This window comes from Physcomitrium patens, chromosome 25, assembly GCF_059467195.1.
Source record: "Physcomitrium patens ecotype Gransden chromosome 25, ASM5946719v1, whole genome shotgun sequence".
Classification (NCBI taxonomy): Eukaryota; Viridiplantae; Streptophyta; class Bryopsida; order Funariales; family Funariaceae; genus Physcomitrium; species Physcomitrium patens.
This window is the reverse complement of record NC_143434.1, coordinates 13,098,846-13,121,151: the sequence shown is the minus strand read 5'-3', so window position 1 is coordinate 13,121,151 and position 22,306 is coordinate 13,098,846. Positions and strand designations below refer to the sequence as shown.

The 22,306-nt window shown below is 38.3% G+C and overlaps 1 protein-coding gene across 6 annotated transcripts; it reads right to left on the bottom strand.

The window, feature by feature from the left end:
• Positions 1-837: 837 nt before the first annotated feature.
• On the bottom strand, positions 838-11,268 carry LOC112277483 (uncharacterized). Of its 6 annotated transcripts, XM_090247509.1 has the most exons (10): positions 10,561-11,268; positions 8,748-10,148; positions 8,255-8,514; positions 7,545-7,769; positions 7,037-7,319; positions 6,718-6,811; positions 6,426-6,519; positions 4,973-6,295; positions 2,009-4,859; positions 838-1,856 (listed from the first exon to the last, which is right to left on the bottom strand). In XM_090247509.1, the coding sequence occupies exons 5-10, from the start codon at positions 7,152-7,154 to the stop codon at positions 1,354-1,356; spliced, it is 4,983 nt and encodes a 1,660-aa protein (XP_090103635.1). In that variant the 5' UTR covers positions 7,155-7,319; positions 7,545-7,769; positions 8,255-8,514; positions 8,748-10,148; positions 10,561-11,268; the 3' UTR covers positions 838-1,353. The 6 variants fall into 6 exon arrangements, with proteins under 6 accessions (XP_090103635.1, XP_090103634.1, XP_073387522.1 ...); XM_090247508.1 differs by lacking the exon at positions 8,255-8,514; XM_073531421.2 differs by lacking the exon at positions 8,255-8,514 and having other exon boundaries at positions 2,234-4,859.
• Positions 11,269-22,306: the final 11,038 nt, after the last annotated feature.

The following is a 22,306-nucleotide window of genomic DNA, read 5'->3' as shown; positions in this document are numbered from 1 at the left end:
TCTAAATATTGCAAGATAGATGGCCTTACAATATAGTAATAGCTAATAAAAAAGATTCATAAAGTTTGACTATTCTAAATAACTAAGTATTAGTGGATCTTCTATGGCACAAATACCAATTGTTGTAGAATTTGTTGATCTAATATTACATTAGACAATCTCCTTAAGCAGTTATAATATTATGAAGTTTTTATAAAAAAAACTTTTGAGACAATTTTCTAAGATTATATAGGTTGTGCCACCTAAGAGTAGTAGCAATATGGCTTGTAATATTTAGAAAAAAAATCAAAATCTATAAAACCACATTTTTATTATTTTAAGTGCTATATTACAATTATTATATCAAATATAACTACACATTTAGAATTTTATCAATGTGTCTCTTTATTTGCACCTAGTTTATTCAAAGCTACAATACTCTTATCTATAGCACATTTATCCTCACATGTATTCCAAGAAAGCAAATCATAATCTACCTCAATTTCATCCACATAAGAGAATGTTCTAATTAAAAAAAACCTCAAAGACTTTACAAAATCCACCATTAGAAGAGCCAGTTGTCTATTACTAAACAGTACGTCTCATCAATCATAAATCGTCTTGAAAAAACTAATCGAGAATCTATTACAATTTGGAACATGTACACTTCATTATTAAGGTGAAAGCCATCTGACATACAGAATCTTTGCATGGCTTCTCAGTAACAATGTCTTTTCTACACTTCCTAAGATTGAGTTACAAATAATCAATTGATTGCTACATCCAAATGAGGCACATGGGTCTACATCAACTATACTAAATTACATATTGTAATACTGCACTCGTAGACAATGCAAGTCAAAGGCACACAACCAAAACAATCAGCATTCATCATTCCAGGATTGATTTAACATAGGCACAATATTTCAGTACCAGTTAGTGTATTTACTCTACATTACTCAGGAGAAAACTGTAAGCGAAGTAGCAATACAGAAGCACATAGCATTTCATGAATGGTGGCACGGCTGGATTGTCCACATGGAATCATTCTTGTTGAGCAGACTCAGAGTGGGTGGCACCATGAGAGATGTGTCAACGAGAGTGTATGGAAAGAGCCGTTGCAAGGCTTCGAGATCTGGAGCTTGGAAATCTACGACTAGAACTCAGCACAGGCCTCACTAGATCCGACGAACTAATCCTCGAACGAGGTGGCAGATTGTCAGTATAAATAGTTTGATGCATTGCGGGGCGGGGCGGTGCGGTGGGGCTGTACAAGGGCGAATGAGTTGAAGACAAGCGTCTGGATACACTAGTAGTACATAATGGCAGTGGCAGTTAGTTGGATTGGCAAACTGGGTCATGCTCGTCTCTCCATCACAGAATTATGCAGCCGCAGTACTTGTGAGCGTGCCTGACATGCCTGGAGGTAAAACCCGTCTTCTCGGCTCCGTCACTGGTCTCGTCGCCATCGCCGTGCTTCGTGCTGGATGCCTTGGACGTCACGGACGGACTCCTTCCGAACCCGTCCTTGTGGGAGTTGTGTGAGTGATGGGAGTGATGAGATTCATTAGAAGACTTCGATGCGTGGCTGAACGTGCGAGCGGGCGTGCGGGCAGGTGTACGAGCTGGGGTCCGGGCGGGGGTGAAATCTATGGTGGCAAATTCGATGGGGGCGGGCGGGGTGAGTTCCATCTCTGTATCTTTCTCCTCTTCCAGCAACTGCACCGCCTCCCATAAGTTGCCGTCGAACTCTCCAATGTCGTTTGCAGACGAGCGCGGGGGGCTCAGAACACCCCGGTCATCCGCGGACTTGTCCGACATGATTATAATTCCGGGTGTGGATTTCAACGCAGGCAGCAGATCAGCGCGCCGGTCGTCTGCACGCAAAATTTAAACAAACCGGAGCATACGTCAGAAGAGGGTGCTAGAAGTGTGCAGGAAGAGACCCATTACGCGACGACGTGAAACTCAGGGATTACCCTGCATGATCTCTGTGCATAGAATGGAGCGCTCAGATGGGGGGGAATACCTGAGCGCTCTGCTATCCCACCTGCTTTGTTCTTTATTCTAGAGGGAATCGGGACCAGTTGTTTTTGCCGACGTGGATTCAGATTATAGAACGAAAGGAAGTTTTCACTCATAGCAAGGTTTGCATCCTTGAAAAGCCAGTATGCACATCTTCGTTTGAAAATGACCCGCATCCAAACGGGTCGCATCAAAAACGGGTCGCATCTAGAGGACGGAGCAGATTTACCGTAATGTTTTGCAGATTTCTGGGACGACTCCGACGTGGCGTTGCTCAGTTGCTTCGAATACTTCCGCCGAACCGGAGAGGGAAACAGATCCGACGCCGGCGACTCAGACCCCAGATCAATATTTGCTAAACTTGCGGCGGTTTTCTTCTGCCCGAACTTGAAGGACGACAAGTGCCGACCATGAGACAGCGCGTTGGCGTTCTCCACGATTTGCTCCATCACCTGACATGTGCCCTCCATCGTTTGTCCCGCTCGATTCTTTCCAGATTCCCAGCTAGAGTCAGTCGAAATGTCCGTCACCCTGCTTTCGTAGGATTTGTCACTAATCAAACTATTGTTGCTGAGCCTAGAGTCCAAGCGCTTTATGAAGCGCAAGGTGTTGATTCCTGAAGAGCAATCTGCATTCTTAGATTCTTTGTGAGCCGAAACCAGAACATCCGTCAACCCACACCCCTCAAGATCGAGATCTGTCTGCGAATCCAGGAAGTCTACGAAGTAGTCGAATGAGCTATCACGTGACGGTAGCTTCGAATTCTCCTCACTCGACAGCAACGAGGCTCTCCAATTCCGCGCATTGAGGCTGGCGCTTCGCATGTACGCCGCAAGCCTGGCCAAGCCTTCGTTGGTTCGCGGAGACTTGACGTCATCGTCTGCGCCTGTAGCACCATCATCTCCAATATCACTTTGCGTCTCCATTCGCCTCAAATCCACAGGCAAGGGCAAAGTCTGAATTGACTTGAACGGTATACCCGCCATTGGGCTTCCAAATCTGCCGCTGTAGTTCGGATCGTCCCACAGCGCATTGTCATATTGACTGTGCGATGAGCAAGATGTGTCAATGCTGCGAGTCAAGTCAATGCTCGTCGCAGATGGCGTCGAAGTCCTTCTCTTATTAGACGATACCAGCTGCGCGTCATCTCTTTTATGGTAACCCCGACAAAATCCCGCCCTGGGGCTCTTCGAACACGGGGTCAATTGATCGGATTTCTGCGGCAGATTTTTGGCTCTTTCTGGGATGCTTACGCTAGCATCCGCAGCATGTCTCAATGGACTACGAGGATCATCAACCGCGCACTGAGCATCCCCAGATTCACGAAAGGGAGGTACAGGATCCTCACGCTCCAAATTTTCATCGCGTGTCAAGCAACCTTGACCCGAGTGTTTACACATCCGCGGCACGATTCCCTTATCCATCTCCGCATCCGACCTTGTGTCGTGCAGTGAAGTCGGCCCAGAGTCGGAACTCGAGGACTTCAATTTGGGGACTCCGTCACTATAATCTTGATGACCGGCCTCGTCAATTTCACTCTCACTGGGAACATCCTCCGTGTTGTCTAATACGTCTGCAGCAATTGCTACATCTTCATCGCTGTAATCCTCCTTGAAATCTGACGCATTAAAGCTCTGCACCCTGTAGATTGTAGCTTCCTCTCCGTTGCGTTTAGCCACAGCAAAAAAATCGGGTGGCTTGAGTGGCCGCGGCCCAGGGGACTCTAGAATCATATCATGCTCCCAATTCAAGTCATTCTTCGCCTCTTTGGCACTATTTGGCTGCCTGGTTTGACCCTTTCCGACAGGTAGAGGAGAAGCCAGCGATCTTGCTGCATCATCAGGTGGCAACACATCCTCTGAAGTTGCACTCTCACTCACAGAAACTGGTGACATCAGGATAATTTCAGCCTCAGGCGATCCCTGAATAGGATTCCTTTCACCACTGCTTTTCAGAACTTCGCAATCTTCTAGCTTACCATCAGGGGAATCATTGCCATTCGTGTCTATAGTCAGGGATTTGATCTTCCCCTCTCGTAGCGTATGTTGAACTCCCTCACCGCCAGATTTCAACCTCACGAATTCACCAGCAACCTCACGACATGAATTCTCTGAACTAGCTTGTCGACATTTCACCTTTAGGATCTTGGACTTGATTGTATCCGCAGATTCCATTTCTATTTTCTTCGCGTCACTCACAACCTGTGAGGTTACGACCTCATCAGTAATCTTGTCCTCGACTCTGTTTCTAAAAGGAGAAACTGAAGAATCTGCAGAAACATTCTCGATTTCCAAAGTGCCTTGACCACCTTCAGTGCTCTTTTTGAATACTGGAGTGATAGGCTTAGAATTGGACACGACTAAAGCATCGTGAAAGTTTTTGTAGATTCCACATTCATGTTGCTTGCACATGCTACGGTATTGGTACTCCATCCCGCAACACCAACTGCTGCCAATGTCTTCCATGTCTGCTAGTCCTTGGTATATCTTCACTGGCCCCTGGCTTACAACAAGCGCAGTCAACCTCGGACTCTTGGTGCTCACATCCGTCCTGTTTGGCGGAGCCTCTGTATTTGAGCCTGCGTGCGAGGTTGTATTCTCTTTCTTGAGAGAAAACCCCATTTGTGTCCGTTTGACTACGGTTTTCTGATCCCCATTAGAGCTAGAATCCTCTGCAAAGCCTCCCGTGTTATTGGAATCCATTTTCTTACTGAGACTTGCTGTCACATCTTCATGTGTTTCAATACATGAGGGCCGACTGACTATGGAGGTATTGAAAGAAGGGATGGAACTATTTGTCATGAAAGGTTTGAAGCCGCCACTAGAGCTAGGAACATTTTGATGAGTACTATAACCCTGCGCAGAAAGCATTAGAAAAGAAAAAGTTAGAAAAAGGAGTTCATGAGATGATATGAAAACATTACATTCAAATATTACAATTCCATAAACCTGACAAGGGTAGTAGTTACCATCGAGCTTGGCGGCGCCTCTTTGCTGACTTTAGAGAGGCGACGGCCATCCAGCCCATACTCAGAACCCGCAGTTTTCTGAGAACCATTACGGTGGTCGCCCGTGGAAGCCCGACGATCAGGATAACACTCGTTCGTCTGGAGCTCAAATCCACGAACAGAAGCTTTGGGGCTTGGATCGCGGGTCTTCACCCGATGGCTGATCCCTGCGACTTCAACCCTGCTTAGATCATTGGAACTTTGAACTTGACTTCTACTGAGAAAACCTGGAACATCGTTTTGGGATTTCGAAAGATAACTATCGAAGTCGGTTGGCGAGGTGCTCTGTCGCCGCTCGTTGCTGGGATCATCGTAAGAGCGGCTGACGAGGGCACCAGTGAAGGCAGGAGAACCAAACCCTCGCTTGCTGGAGGTGCGCAGATTGGCAGGAATCTCTGAAAGAAAATCGTTCAGCTTTTCGGAAGGATCAGGATGTTCATTCTTTCTTACGAGTGAGCCTGCCCTACTAGACGTAAGGGAGCTTGGCTCTGTCGAAGCAGGAAAGGGATTATCTCTGGAAGAAATAGGCTTCCGATTCGAGCTTAAGTTTTTAGCAGGAGTGCTCCCCCTGGTTGTGATGTTACTTCTGGAAGGGGAAGCACCGCGATTGAATCCAGATCGAACAGGGGAAGTTCCCCTGCCTGTGATGCTGCTAACAGAAGGAGACGGCGCCCTCAAGGTACCACCACGCGCTGGAGACGTGCCCCTGACAGAGGGACCTCTAGAGGGCGACACCCCTCGGACAAGTGGCTTTGTGGGACCTGCGGTAGTCGATGAAATGGACGGATTAGATGTAATCAGTGGTCGGTTTGAAATAGTTCCCGTGCTCTGTCGTCGCTGCGGCGAAGAGAACACTGTGGAAGCCCTTGTAAATGTAGGGTGGGAAGATTTCACCACAGATGCAGACTTGGCTGCTGAAGCAGTGGTTGCCCGGGTAACTGAACTTGACCTAGTTGTAGACGGAGAGCTGGAGCGTATTGGGTTGGTGATACGACGAGGAGAAGAGGACTTCACCGCAGAGGCTGTCGAAGTGGGCGAGGAAGAGCCTTTTGATGAGACTGCGTTCGGTCTCGGACTCTTTGTGGAAGTGCTGAAGGCTGGCCGGGGGCTTTTGGAGGTGCCAGGGCTCTGAGGCCGGGGGCTCTTGACAGTACTGGGACTTTGAGGCCGAGGGCTTTTGGAAGTGCTAAGACTGTTTGATCTTTCTGGGCTTTTGCTGTTCCTCATGGGGCTTGGATTTCTCCTGGGAGCTGCCGCAACCGGTTCCTCAATGGCTGGTATACTCTGGCAATCCACCGAACATAAGACCAGCATAGATTCAGTAAAGCTTGAGACTCTCAATATTGAAACAAAAAATGACGAGAAACAGAGATATAAGCATAGAAATGCTGTACTGGGTAATCTGTTAACTCACCCTTGAGGTCCTGATAGATGAGAGAGTACTGTTTTTAACAAGATTCTGTTGCCCATGTTCTGGGGAAGGAGAAACTTCTGTAACGGCCACAAGCCTGCACGATAGCGACGTAAGCTTATGCATATTGACTTCAACTGAATGCAGTAGGGGTGGAAACCTAGCATCTTCGCTCACGACGCACATGTCAATGCCTTGCTTCCAACAAGTTCATCGCTTGGCCGCTGTCCTAGAACAGAATTAATTCAGAAAAAACTGATTGTTCAAACAATCTCAACAATGGAGTGAAACATACCACTCATCTTCACTCTTGGCATGAGGGTCATCATTCTCAATGTCTCCTTGTGCTGACTCCTCGTACCCAGAGGGTACATTTGATTCCACATTTCCTACAGAATGACATGTGACCATGTTAACAGCATATCATCTAGACAAACTATTCGAACTTGTAAACGGACTAGTAAACTAATATACAAACAGCTGTTTACAGGTCTTTGAGTACCAGTGAAATAGCAAGGATTGATCACTTCCAGATACGATCATTTCCATGATGACATATTGTTATTAAGAACGAAAGCAGTAAGAAAAGATGTTTATGTCTGAATATATATTACCAAGAGAAGAATCCAAATCCTCGTGCATTCCCAGCTCCTCGAACAGAGCCAAATGCTCCTTATCTCTCCTGAAGCTATCCCCTACTTTGCGGGTGTAGCGCCGCTCAACTTTTGCCATGGCTTCCACCGTTATGGGCTACACGCAGCGCCTTTCTTCACAAGATTGGTTAAGCTCTCGGATACATAGAATCAATCGGTGTCAGAATTTTCTTTTTGCATTGTAGGTGAAGTGGAATTTTCACTTGGGATTGACCTTATATTGTTTTGAGCACATAATCAGGATCTGCTCGAGACACAGCCAACAAGGTAAAAACATGAGACAGCTTTCATACAACACACTCTACGAATGCATGAAAAGTGCCGACTAATACCCGGCAGCGAACCAATTGTCCCCCATGAGGGTATACAATGATTCTGACACAAGTTTCAAACGCATATGCGATTCGCATTGGCATGATTTGTAAATCATCAGCGAATAAGACATGATGAATGAAAGTTTGGAACTTACTTCGACTTCCGCATGACAACTCCAAACTAACAACTTGCCGCTGCAGACATGATTGCCCCCGCTGTTCCAAACACTCTGCATTTCTATGACTTTAAATCTTCCATCTCAGCATTTAGAGTCACTGCCGTTCACAATAGGAATCAAATCAACCCTATTTCTTCTTCTGCCACAATCCATATCTAAGAGCATCCACTTTGCAGAAAGCTTCTCCTCCACACCGCGACTCTACAAATGAAACCTCAAAACTGTAGTGATCAATCTAGAATATCAAGTCAATTAATTATTCTGAGATCAACAATTCCCAAGTCCTGAGAGTGCGACTCTTAAACCCCACCGGAAAACAGATGAACAGTAAAAAAATCTAATATTTCGAGAACGACTTCACGTCAACGGATATGTCGTTAACCGCAAATATTCGTTATTACGATGACCTTTCACAAAGCAGAGATGACCATTATGACAGAATATTTAAGAAACATCAGAAAGATATCAAACTTTTGCGACGCATGAAGAATTAAGTTATATGTTGATAAATATCTACGACTTGACTCGAGTCAGACGGTGTAACTAAAACTTGCAGGTGATCCAGACACATGACCGAATCCTCTCCGTAACAAGAAATGCGCCTAAATATAGGACGTGAAAGGACGAAACGAGAGCCCGCATAAAGAACACCATGGATTGCGTTCCATGACTGGAACGACGATTACCAGATCTGGAGCTTGACAATGCCAGATACTTGAAAAGTTCAACAAAGAAGTCACCATGAACAAGCATCACGTGGCAGAATACGCTGTCCAGAATGAGGACATCATGAACGAAGATCCCATTCAGGTCCTTGCCAAATGACTTGCTCACTAGTCTAGTGCTTCAACGCTGAAGCATTCTTCGAGGCATGATCTACATCAAATCACGTGAAGGCAGCAATATCACGCAAGACGACGATCATCCATTCTCGACAACTTCGATCCTGAGCAAAAAAACCTTTTGTTCCCTGAGTCCTACATCACACAAGAACCTACGAAAACGCAAACACGAGATCCAGCCTCTCACGCCATCAGGTACAGCCGCAAATCAATGCAACCTGATCCCTATCCGCACAAGCAGTCGACGACCTTCCATCTACGAGTTCAACCAACTCCGGCACCACAAGCACGCGCTCCTGCTAACCCTACCAGAGTTCTCCCAGGCAACGACTAGTACCTGGCATTGCCCAACGCTATCGACGCCAGCCAGCCACCCATTCCCGCAGGCCTCACCTATTCAACCCATCCTCCTCTCCGAAACACTAGCACCACTCAGAAGCTGCTTGAGACTTTGGCGGTACTGAGATGAATCCCCAGGAAACCTAACAGCTACATTCCCCGCAGGAAAGATCTGCATGTCGAATGCAACCTGATTGACGAGGTGGGTGCGTTGGGGTGTTGCAATCCCAGTCGTAGCAATGCTCCAGTGGGTACGCCGAAACAGTTGGACACGAAGGGCGCGAACCAGAGTCGCCCGGAAGAGATTTGCCTACAATAGGCAACAGGAGAGATCGACTGTAACCCCCCCGATGAATGTAACCGCGGCCATCCCAGATTCGTTGTTCAGCCGACAACTGCGCCGGGCAGTTAAGTTGAGCATCCCGATGCTGGATGAGATCAGTCATTCTGTTCGCATCCGGAGCCTGACAAGGCGCCGAGCGGAGACAACGACGCAAGTGCCCCGAATCTCATGCCTCTTCCCAAATTATCCGAAATCACACTGCAACAGTACATCGCATCAGGGACAGCGTGATTGCATCTGGAAGAAGACGAAGAAGAATTAACGACTCTCGCATCATGTCCGCCGTGGGTCCGGAGCTCTTTTGTACATCGTAGTCTCCCTGTACACGACGGCTGGAGCTAAATCTCCTCTTTTGAACACCCGAAACGCTGGGTTGGAGAACTTCTCCATGGACCTGGTATGCTGGCTGGCGCTAATCGTTTTGCCTTTCATATTTGGGAGGTTAGCAAATTTAGTGCACGTAATTGACCAGCGAACCATTCCCTGAAGTTCATTAAAAATAAACATGCATATGTATAAAAAAATCTCGTTATTGAACACCATTTTAAGAGACTTGCAACCAGCTTTCCACAAAAGTATGTGTACACTTGTCTGTGACACGGTACTCAGCTGGTTGCCTGTCACGCGCAAGCCTTACCCTCCACGAATGTCTATCCAGCCACTCATACCTTTCAAAAATAAATAAATAAATAGATAACATTCACATCTACCAAAATTCTTTTGCGAAAACAATTCTGCAGTTGTCGACATCCAGATTTTTGCCAGTGTGGTCTTACTGGCGATCGGAGTGAGTTCTTACAAAAACTTGGCGCATACACTACTTTGGCAATGAATGCGTTCTGATTCATTTACGTGTAAATACTCATCCACATCTGTGTACTGTTTCTAACTTGATTGTTTGAAAATGTTTGTTTCAAACTCATTAGCAGTCATGCTGAAGAAACATACAAATGGCAGCCGTGGTGGACAACAGTCAGCTCTCTCCCACAGCATGAACTCAATTCCCAAACATCCCATAAAAAGCATTGTCTTTTCCTGTGCGTGTCAGTGCTGGCCCTACAAATTCAATCACACAGGCCTGGTAAAAACCTATTGTTTGTAGAAGTGACAGGTTTATTTAATTATGTATATATCCATCCATCTATCCACCCATCCATCCATCTTCTGAATTTCCGTTGCAAAGACACAATTATGCTCTCAAATAATGCAGCGAGCATAAATGCTTCCAGAGAAAATCAGACAACAGAGCTTGGGCTACGTGGTGATATTCAATTCAGAATTGATGGACAACATTCCATCTATTACTAAGAAAGTGAAAACCAGCATGGGGTTGATCACAGACACTGGCTCCGTGTAACTTTTTTCCCCACTCCCATCGTGATGACACCCATTTCGTAAAAGAATTTTATGAAAAGCTCCAAAAAAAAAAAAAAAAAAAAAAAAGGTAGTGGCTGGAGTGTTCGCTCACCCAGAATTTGAAATCCAAACCCTGTAGATAATGAATTTGGACAGCTACGGAGTAAGTTCCCATTCGAACACCCCCACCCCCTCTTTAGCCCAAAATGAGCAACGGGGCTGTCTACAACCCTGCCACAACACAATTTAATAGATAATTGACCCCGAGGCCCCAGGTTTAGGGCAAAAGTGACCGCGACCTCCGCGAGTTCATCCACCCTCGATGCATTCGGTTGCCGAGCAGCATTGCGCATGCAAGGCGGCGTGAATGAACCCACAAACCATTGGCGACGATCAATGGGAGGCAGACACTTGCGATCCCAGCACAACCTAGGTGAGGCTCTGTCGCAGAGAAGAGCAGCCGTAAGCAACGGAGTTCGGTGATGGATGTGGAAGAATCCCACTACTAAACATGGAATCCTGCACAGTATGTGTGTGTGTGCGCATTGAGGCGATGAGAGGGAAGAGAGGGAAGGGGAGGGGCGAGAGAGCATTGATTCGAGCCTCGAGCACGCCGGGGTTGGAGTCCTCCCTTTCGTCCGACCTGATTTCTCTCCGACTGGGAGCGTGCATCCCGAGGCGTGGTCGTCTTGGGGACAGCTCGGCGTTTTGAATTTTAAAAAAACTCTAGGGTTTTGTAGCGAAGAAAGCTCTGGAGGATTTCGTGGGCTAGTTGAGGAGATGACTGACTGACTGACTGACTGAATGAATGAATGAATGATCGACCTTTTCTTCTGCTACTTCTTCTTCTTCCACCATCTTTGTTTATTACCCCGCAATTTCATGCACAATCGGTGGCCAGTTTGTCTCGGTTTTTGTTGGGTTCTGCTTCCAATGCCATGGAATCATGAGGGAAGGTGCGAAGCATTTCAAATTCAAGTTTTTTCGTGTTTTTCACGGCCGTTTTTGATGCACTCTTGAAGTTGATTTCTTAACTTGAAGCCACTGAACTTTCAAAAGTCAGCAAAACCGTTTTCTTTATTTGACCATGAATAAGATCACATGTTCTATTTCTGCTTTCATTTTTATGTGCATCGTTGATTGCCTACATTTAATGAAAGCTGTTTGTTTAGATTCTGGTTCAACATACATTCTCAATTTTCTATTCTTGTTTTATGAAATTAACTGTGTTGATTTTTGTTTCGTTTCTCAATGTTCCATGTTTGTGACATAAATTTGGTAAATATTGATCTTTTATGACTTTTGAAAGATGAGTATTAGATAAATGCTTTCAGAATCAATACTATATTGACATATTTTGTCATGTGTACTCCAAAGAGCGATGGTATGTGCTTTGAAAATATATATATAAAATATCTGTTAATATATTTCTACACAGGTATTTACTAAGTTAGTTACAATATCAAGTTAAGAGTATTAGAATATAAGAAATAAAGATTTTTTTACAGAACCTTGTGTTTATGTTACTACATTATATACCAAACTTAAATGTATACTTCTGAGTAAAAGAATTACAAAAGGATACAAAAATCACATGTGAACAAAAAATTGAAACAATTAACAAAGTTATTGTGCTTGTGTAAAAGATGGTATAAATCCCACAAATAATGCATTTGTGATAAATATAATATTGTCAGCACTGTTTTCTATTTTTAATGCTTGCAAGATAAGAACAGTGTTGTTAAATATTCTACCAATATTTTTACATGAACTCCAAGTTTTTTAAAAAATACACTGTTTTCTTACCATTTCAATGTAAAACAACTGTTAAAAAACCTTCACTGTAGGATAAGTTGTCTAAAATACCAAATCATGTTTTGAAGAAAACTTTCAAAATATTCCTGTGTATTAAAAAAATGATATAAAAGACAATCAAAGTTTATAAAAGAATTAAGAAGTTGGAGTTTATATCATTTATTTTATTGAATTCGAGTTCTCATTTGATCAAGAATTCGAGTTCTTCTTGATCAATTAATATTTGTTGTTTAAAAGTACAACATAAAGATTTCAAAATTCAAAGTTTTATAATTTATATTCATATTTATTAAATAAGAAACGATATATATATATATATATATATGTAATACTATTTTACATAGAAATTTGAATTATTAATAACTTTAATCTTTGTTAATGCATTAACAAAAACTCAAATAGAAATGTTATTTCTATTCGATATGTATGTATGCATATATACACACACACACACACACATATATATATATATATATATATATATATGCACAAAAAGAACACCACTTGTGGCAAGATTTAAAAAAAATACTTATGAGACACTTTGTATTATCAAACTGCTTAACTATTAGTATGCAATTATATGCTCAGTGATCACGAAATTAGCAATAATTTATGTTAGTTTTTTAAAAATGATAGTTGTTGAATAAATCAATTTCTTTTTGATCTTCAATTATGACATATTTTCACTGTGAAAAGATAGTATATAGATAACAGTAAATAAATAAATAAATAAATCATAAATATCAAATAGTATAACTAGGCGTTTTAATTTCATGCTTAATTTCAAGATGAAACACATTAATAATATATATATATATATATATATAGTCAAAAATTGATTGAAGGACATTAAACAAAAATTGATATTATGACTTTTTCAAAGCCATTTAATAATATTACAACCAAGCTAACACACATGCTAACTGTGTATTTTATTTTTTTTATTTATGTAGAAATGATTCATCAAACTCTGCAATCCTGAAATGTAATTTTTTTTAGATGAAAAGAATCTTTTGTGTTCATACATATCTATTGATGTGAAATAAAATATAATTACTAAAGGTATATTTCATAGATAGTAATAATATAAACATAATATGATCATTAGATTATGTTTTTTTCTATATATTATTCATATAAATTTTTGGATTTTTAAATATATATATATATATATATATACATATCAACTGTAGAAAATTATAAAAAATAATGTTCTCAGCTTTTGAACATTTTTTTTCTTTTGATATTGATTTCTATCATAAGAATATAAGCATATCTTTAAATATCTAAACTTTGTATTTTATTTCTTATCAAAAGAACAAAAATTTCATTCCTTGAAGGACAAATTTTATTTTTGTAACATAAATTAGTTTTAAATTAGTATAAGAATTATTTATTTTGTGACGTTTTTATAAAAAATTCGTATATATATATATATATATATAGATATATTTTAAAAATATATTTTAAACTTTTTTTTTTACTTTTTTCTTAGAACTTATATTATATAGAGTTTTTGATATCAATAATATTATCTTTAGATATTCATTTAATCTTTAGAATACTTAAGGAAGTGATTAATAATATTTATTATCTAATCTTATTAATTAATATATTTCTCATGGATTTATGAATCTTTCCCTTCTTATTATTAAAAAATAAATTTATTTTGGTGGTAGAAAGAATAGTAAAAGAAGATTCTAATTATATCATACAAATTCCAGCTAAATAAACAATTGTGGTTTTAACAAAGATTTTTTTTATTATTTTAGCTTATTAAATATGGTACTTACTTTTAAATAAGTAAACTTATTAGCAATTATTTCTAAAAAAATAATGGTATAATCCTAATACTATTAATAAGAAGATATATTCATGTAAGTAAATTTTGGAAGACTTAATTTATTTCAATTTAAACAACTAATTAAGTTTTGTTGACTAGTGAATTTAAGGTTAATATCCGAGGACATGAATTGAAAAAAAGATGCACACACCTAAAAAATTTGTGTCAAATGAAAAGTGACAAAAATAAAAATAAAGAAGTATGTATATTAAAATGAAATTGGAATGGCTATTATTAAAAGATAAAAAACTAAAGTCTCATGAAAGTAGACTAAAAATAAGAAAGGAATTGACAAGAGTGAAGCACGCTTCTATAACAAGGTATAAATAAGATAATTGTATAGATAGTTAGAATCATCAAAGTTTCTAGGATTGGAAGTAGGTTAGTGGACCAGATAAGATCCACCATGGAACATTTTATAAAGAGTTTAGAGGGATTACGTTGTCGTACTGTAAATGCTTACAATATGTAAAAATTAGTTAAAACATATTATATATTAATAAATCTAGATGTATATTAGAGTAGCTAGTAGATTAAATTAAAAGGAGTTGGTATAAGAAATTTTACTTTGTTTCTTTACTTGTTTTGATTTTGACATTAAAAAAATATATAAGACCTAAATGTTTAATATAAAGCTTTGGGAGAAGGTGGAAGCCTAAGGATGAAAATCTAAACTAATAGGAGGCTAATTGGAAGGGATGAAAGCAAGGCATGGTAGGATGAAGGCAAGGAATCAGAAACTTCATCCCTATTGGTCGAATACCATGCCCAATGGGCTTTGAGAAGGCTGCCCGCAACCTTAACAAGGGTTTCGGCGACTTCAAAGAAGGCATTCGGAGATTAGAATCTAGGATTTGTAAAGTTTAGGATTTGGGGTACAATTTGCGTGTAAAAATTAGATGATTTGGAGTTAGGGTGAAGAAGTTATAGCCGTTTGAAGTTAAAGTATTAATTTAAGACATACTATTACTCTTTTGAGGATACGAAGAGTTGTACAGCAGCTTTTGAAGATCGGAAGGTGCGAATGGAATGGCGATTTGAAGGCCTACATCTTTTACAAAATAATTATTGCTTTTGGAGTTCATGTGAAGGAGTTAAAGGCGGCACTTCCAAATCAAATGCAGTAAGTGAGTAGTTTTATTTATAGTAATGGTTGGAGCCATTACTTGAGTTTTTGGACGAATTTTTGGCTCAAACTTTTTGGATAATGTAACATTTTGTATTGAAAAGCTATACATACAAATTTCGTGGCATTTTGTGAGATATAAAGAAAATTTCACATGGGTGTATAAAGACAAGGGTTTGAAGCGATTATTAGGATTTTCAAGATATCTCAAGATCCGCAATGAATTTGCAGTTGAAATTTGTTATAGAAGTTAATAAGAATACATCAATATCTCATATAAAATTTGGATTTGTTTGGACGGTTGGATTAGGAGATATGAGCTATTGAAGTTTGGAAAAATTTCTACATAAGGATATACAAGGTTTTAAAGGATTTATCATATTTTGGGTGTTGTTGGTTACTTGAGGCTTGTGTATTTGGTGTATTTGCTCAAAAGGTAAAATTTATATATAAACTTAGGGCTTTCCTTATTTTGAAGCTTGATTGAACGATTAGTGACAGCCAGAAGTCTAGGATTTTTTTGAGGCTAATTCTCTCTACCCTGGCAACGTAGATAGGGCCTATTGTGGAACATTCTACAAAGAATTTAGGGCAGTTATGTAGATAGGATCCACCATATAATCATTTTAAAAAAACTTAGGAGAGATATATAGGTAGAACCTACTATTTAGAAACATTCTAGAAAGTCCAAGCTAGTAGGATAAGATATAAATAGGACTTGCTTGGGCCTTTTGGGCATTTGTTCAAGTATGGCTTTAGGTCCTTTCTCTTAGTAAAATTTGGTTTTGCATCTTTAAGTTCAGTTCAGTTCAGTTCAGTTCTATTTTCATTTGCTTAGTTTTATCTTTCATGTCATATTTTGTTTAGTTCTGTTCAATTTTATTCTAGTCTATTTTATTCTATTTTGTGATGAAGCTTTATATTCTTGTGGATTAGAAGGGTCTTGGATTTTCGAGATAGGTTGGTCCTGTTTCATTCGTATTAGAGCAAGTTTTAGACTGTTTACTTTTGGTAGCGTGTCAATAGTCATCATTTAGTCTAAGGTTAGTTATTGTGGACATATTGGATACTGTGTTGAAGCTACCACAAGCTATTCTTAAAAAATCAATCGGGAGGTAAAAAAGATATTACAATAACAAAATTTAGAGAAAAAATTATAGTATGAAAGATATGGTGGAACAATCCAAGATGGAAGCTCAAATATAACACCTCTCATGCCAAATAGTTACTTTGCAAGGGCAAATAGAAGCCTTGAAGATAAGAGAATTGACATCTCTTAGATTGAAATTCAACAAACCTAGTACATAGTTTAGAACCTTAAGACAAGAAGATATATGTCAATGGCTCTTCAACTTGCAACAATATCTCAAACTATCAGGGAAAAATACCACTAAAGGAATTATATATGCAAGTAGCTATTCAAAAGATCCACTAGTCATTTGGTAGTGACATCAATTCAAAGCTATGGAGCTCGAGGTGGATTTTGTGATTGAGAGGAGTTTGAGACTGAGTTTAGGAATCAATTTCGGCTCATCAATGTAGAAAAGCTAATACACAATAAGTTGGCAAATCTTATACAAGTTAGGTCGAGATAAGATTATGTCTCCCGATTCAAGTTCCTATGTCTCCAAATTGACAATGTTTTAGAAAAAGAGATGATGGATTGATTCCTATGAGGTTTGAAACCTAGAGTCCTGCCAAAGATGGAACTAAAAGATCCACAAACATTTGAAGAGACAATTTAGATTGCAAAGAGGGTCAATGCTATAGACTTCAAAAATTAAGGAGCACAACCTATAGTATGAAGTCCTATGCCGCTATCTAATACTATGGCACAAAAACGAATGCCAATGGATATTGATGCCCTATGAGAATCATTGACACCATAAAGATGAAATTTTTTTGTGTAAAAGAGATTGTGTTTCTATTATGGAGAGCTACGCCATCAGATCAAAAGTTATTCAAAACATCAAAATTTAAGCACTAGAAAGACAAGGCAAGTTCACAATCTCAAAATTCATCAAGTCAATAATAAATCAAAGCAAGAAAATGGGGCTTCCAAATAAAAGCATCGAGGGCCAGTATTAGGAATAGCTATTGTTTTTTAGAAACAAATGGCATGGCCTTGGATAACTATAAATAGAATTAACTGGTACATCTAATGAGACTACTAAGAAGACAACCATGTTGAGTGCTTGTAAATTGTGGCTCTACAAAAAATTACATTTCAACTGAAATTGCCAATTGGCTTGGAACTAAAATTAAGGCAAACATGAAAAGAGATATATACCTTATAGATGACCAAGAGAATAAATTGAGTGAGACCTATGAAGAAAAAACCTTGAGATTGACAGACACCTACGTCTTAAGAGAAAGATTCTAAGTCACAAAGCTAAGGTATGATGTTATCATTTGTATGCCAAGGCTAGAAATGGAAAATAAACAAGTTGATTGGATAACAAAGACAATTTCTTTTAGAGATAGAGGACGCAAAGTGACTCTTTGTACCTTCGCACGAAGTAAAGAGAAAAGACAGCCTACAACCAAAGACTTATCATAGGAATGACCATCATGAAGAAGTAAATATAGTATAAGCAACTGATATATATGGTGGTTTCAAATCTTACATCATTGGTGGGAAGGATAATTGAAGGGATAGAAAGGATAGAACAATTCATATGGGAATATTAAGTTATTTTTCCAATTGACCTATCTAAAGGCATACCTACTGATCAAGGTGTCTTCTTTCAAATAGAACTATTGCATGGAGCCAAACTAGCAAGTTGACCAATTTATTGCCTAGCACCAAAAGAACTTGAAGAATTGTAAAAAACATTGGATGAACTCTTGGAAAAAGATCTCATTTAAGAAAGCACATCACCATTAGGAGCACATGTATTCTTTGTACCTAAAAAAGATAGAAGACTTCGCCTTTGCATTGACTATGGAGGCTTCAATAAGCATATTGTTAAAAATGCATATCCACTCTCATGCATGGATGATCTTCTTGACCAACTTTGAGGTACAACCATCTTTAATAAATTGGATCTTTGGAGCGGCTATTGGAAAACACCTATTGTAAGAGAGGATGTAGAAAAGATGGTATTTTGTATATTCTATGAACATTTTGAATGTTTAATTTTACCTTTTGGTCTTATTAATATTCCAGCCTCTTTCATAGATCAAATAAATAGATTGTTTCAAGATCTTTTGAACAAGTATATATTCGTCTTTATTGATGATAACCTTGTATATAATAAAATCTCTGAAGAACATGAGCAACACCTATGAAAAGTGCTGGACTGACTACAAGATAGTTGCTTCAATTGTAAGCAATTAAAATGTGAACTTTAGAAGTCAGAAGTGACCTTTTTGAGGCATGCGGTGTCCTCCGAAGGCATGCATATGGAGCAAGATAAGGTGAAAGCAATGAAGGATTGGCCAACCTCTAAGGATGCTTTTAAGATTTGCTCATTTTTAGGCCTTGTTCAATATTATCGTCGTTTTGTTTGGTGATATGCTCACATTGCTACCTCATTGACAAATATATTGAAGAAGGGTATTCCATTTGAATGAAAATTGGAGTAGCAAAATGCCTTTGATAAGTTGAAGGAGGCACTCATTACTGCTCTAATATTGCAATCATATGATCCTAATCTTCTTTGTATACTTGAAATTGATGCTTTTGACTTTGCTATTGGAGAGGTCGTTCAATAAGACTTTGATAGGGGCCTTCAACCTATGGCATATAAATCATGTAAGCTCAAAAGGACAAAGGGCAATTACTTTACACATGATCAAGAGCAATTAGCGATTGTATACACTATAAAGATGTGGCGACACTATCTATTAGAGAAGCCAGTGGTTATTTGGACTGACTATCAACCGTTGCTAGATAATTTGTATCTAGAAAATATGAAATTACAATATCATCATTGAAAAAAATAATTCTACCTTTTTGATATTCAGCTTGAGTACAAGCAAGGGCCAACATATTATGTCAGATGGCTTATTGCAGAGACCAAACTTGAAGGACAAATTGGAAGATAAGGCAGAAGCCGCTACTATTAGTAGTGTTATTTTAGATCTAATAAAAGAGAGAAAATAGGAGGAAGCTATGCATTGGAATGCTTATTTCAAGATGGTTTGCGATCTGTTGAAAATGGTGATATATAATATGAAGATTACACTCTTAATAATCACTTGCTTTATTTCTAGAAGCAAATTTATGTACCCGACAATGCTAAACTTCAAATACACATGCTTCAAGAAAGATATGACATCTCAATATCTAGACATCTGAAATGAGAGAAGACTCTAGAAAGGATCTCAAGGACATGATTTTGGACAAGATTGAATTGTGATGTTTGAGCCTTTGAACACTCATAAGAGTCATGTCAACATAACAAAGTAAGCAATGCAGTATCTCCTAGATTATTGCAGCCAATTCTACTACTTCTGACACATTGAGAGCAGATGACTATGGATCTCATTATGTGTTTGCTACAGATACCTTATAATCATACTGCAAATGTTGTCTTTATGGATCGACTCTCAAAGCAACTTCACTTAGTTGCAATGCACTCAAGTATTGATGCATCAATGCTTACAAAAGTCTTCTTTGATATCATCTTTTATCACCATGGATTACCTTGTGTCATCATTTAAGATCAGGATCCACCTCTCATGCAAAGTTTTTGGCAAGCCTTATTTAAACTATTAGGCATATGACTTGCCATGTCTATAGCCTTCCATCCCATAACAGCTAGGCAAACAGAGCATGCAAATTGGACCTTGGTAGATATGCTATGGATATTTGTAGGGATTCATTATAATGATTGAGATGAATACTTGATACCTTTGGAGTTTATTTATAATGATAATATTCAAGTAAGTATCAGTTATTCACAATTTTTTCTTAATATTGATCATCATCCAATTACGTCAACAACTCTCTTTTGTTCCATCAATATCAACAATCCAACAATTGAGGAATTCATACAATAGCTTATAATGGCCTTATGAGAGGCACAGCACTTCCTTCTTATTACATAGAATCGATAGAAGTACTATGTGGATAACCATTGATAATATAAGATATTCCGAAAATGTGATCAGGTATTACTCTCCAATGCCAATTTGCCACTTGCTACATCAATCCAAATTCGTAAACTAGCACCTCCATAGCTTGGACCTTTCTACATTTCTGCATTGATATCTAATTTTGCATATCGCCTCTAGCTTCCACTACATATTTGGATCTATCCAGTCTTCCATATTTTCCAACTGAAAGAATTTCATACTGAGCTAAAGCACTTTCCAGATCGACACCAACCACCACCATGACTAGTTGTAGTTGATAACCAATAAGAATATGAAGTAGACAGCATTTTGGAGCATGGCTATCTTTGTCATGGTAGTGGAAGTCTACAACTTCAGTACAAAGTTCTTTGGAAAGGTTATCCTATTCACAATGCAACGTGAGAACTTACACAAAACTTCATCCATTACCAAGAGATAATTCGAAGATTCCATTAAGAGTGAAATATAGACGTTCCACATTAGTAGACAGAGATTAACTATAACAAGGTATAGATAAGATAATTGTATAGATATTAATACCATGGAAGTTTTTAGAATTGGGATTAGGTTAGTGAACTCAGTTATGTAGGTAGAGTCCACTATAGAACCTTCTAAAAAAGGCTTAGGATAATTATCTAGGTGGAATCCACTACTTATTGACATTCTAGAAAGTCCAAAGTAATATGACAAGACATAAATATGATTGATCAAGGCCTTTTGGACATCTGATCAGGTATAGCTTTAGACCCTTTTTCTTAGTAAAATTTGGTTTTGCATCTTTTTGTTCAGTTCTGTTCAATGTTGTTCTGTTTTCATTTGTTTAATGTTTTCTTTCATTTTGTTTAGTTCCATTTATTTTTGTTCTCATCTATTTTGTCTTATTTTGTGGTGAAGCTTTATGTTGTTGTGGATTAGAAGGATCTAGGATTTTTGAGATAGTTTAGTCTTTTTTTAGCTTCATTCCTACCTCTATATATATTATCTACCTAGGATCTATGTGGTGACATTGTATACAACCTCTAAAAATGTGTTGACTTTGCATGACATGTATCTTGACTTACAAGGTAAATTTTGTATATGGGCGCCACATAGTTAGTTTGTTCCGCAAGCTACCAACACATGTAGTACATGGATAGCTTATTGACCAAGTTTCTAACCTAACAATCAACTACAAACATACATAAAGTTAAAATAGCATCTAAAAAGCTTCTAGGAAGCACTTCTAGAAGGTATTGTGAAATTAACCTACGTTTACTTAATTCTATTAATTTATATTATCTAAAAAATAATTATAGTAGATATATATCCGTGACACTCACTCATGCCTCTTCATATATTATCTAATTAGAAGTTATATGATATCATTCAATAGGATCTCCAACATATGTCCAAGTTACTCCAAACATGTTTAATTTGTAAGACAAGTATCTTACATGTGTGCCACATGTATCATAAGTGGCCAACATGTGCACACATGGCCAATTTGTTGGCCAAGTTTTTAACCTATTAATTACCTATAGACATGTATAAAGACAAAGTTGTATATTTGAAGGTTCTAAAAAACTCATCTATAAAATATTATTAAATTCATCAACTTTTACCTACTTTTATCTTTTCATGTAATATAGACAATTATTAAAATAAAAATGGATGTTTGTGACATAAATATCAATAGTAACTTGATATTAAATAAGTCTCTAGAAATGAGATTAAAAATAAATCTATTTGATTTGAATATATACATCAAACTATGCTATTGATGTATAATATAAGATACTAAATAGTATAAATTAGAACTACATACATAGATATTCATGTATAATATAAGATACTAAATAGTATAAATTAGAAAATAAGAAAAATCTGAAGAATCAAAAATATTGGTTAAGGTTTGGAATTTAATGTAATATGATTTTAAAAATAATATTTCTAAATGATTTTTTTAAATGGAAAAAAATAAATAGTAAAAAATCTAACCTAGATTGAAATAAT

What these genes read in the sequence shown, in the direction of transcription:
- LOC112277483 (XM_090247509.1), bottom strand. Translation starts at nt 7,154, where the DNA reads ATGGCAAAAGTTGAGCGGCGCTACACCCGCAAAGTAGGGGATAGCTTC. An exon ending in AGGCGCCGCCAAGCTCGATG is followed by an intron (nt 4,860 to 4,972) that starts GTAACTACTACC and finishes CTTTCTGCGCAG; the next exon opens with GGTTATAGTACTCATCAAAA. An exon ending in TGGGATAGCAGAGCGCTCAG is followed by an intron (nt 1,857 to 2,008) that starts GTATTCCCCCCC and finishes TTTTGCGTGCAG; the next exon opens with ACGACCGGCGCGCTGATCTG.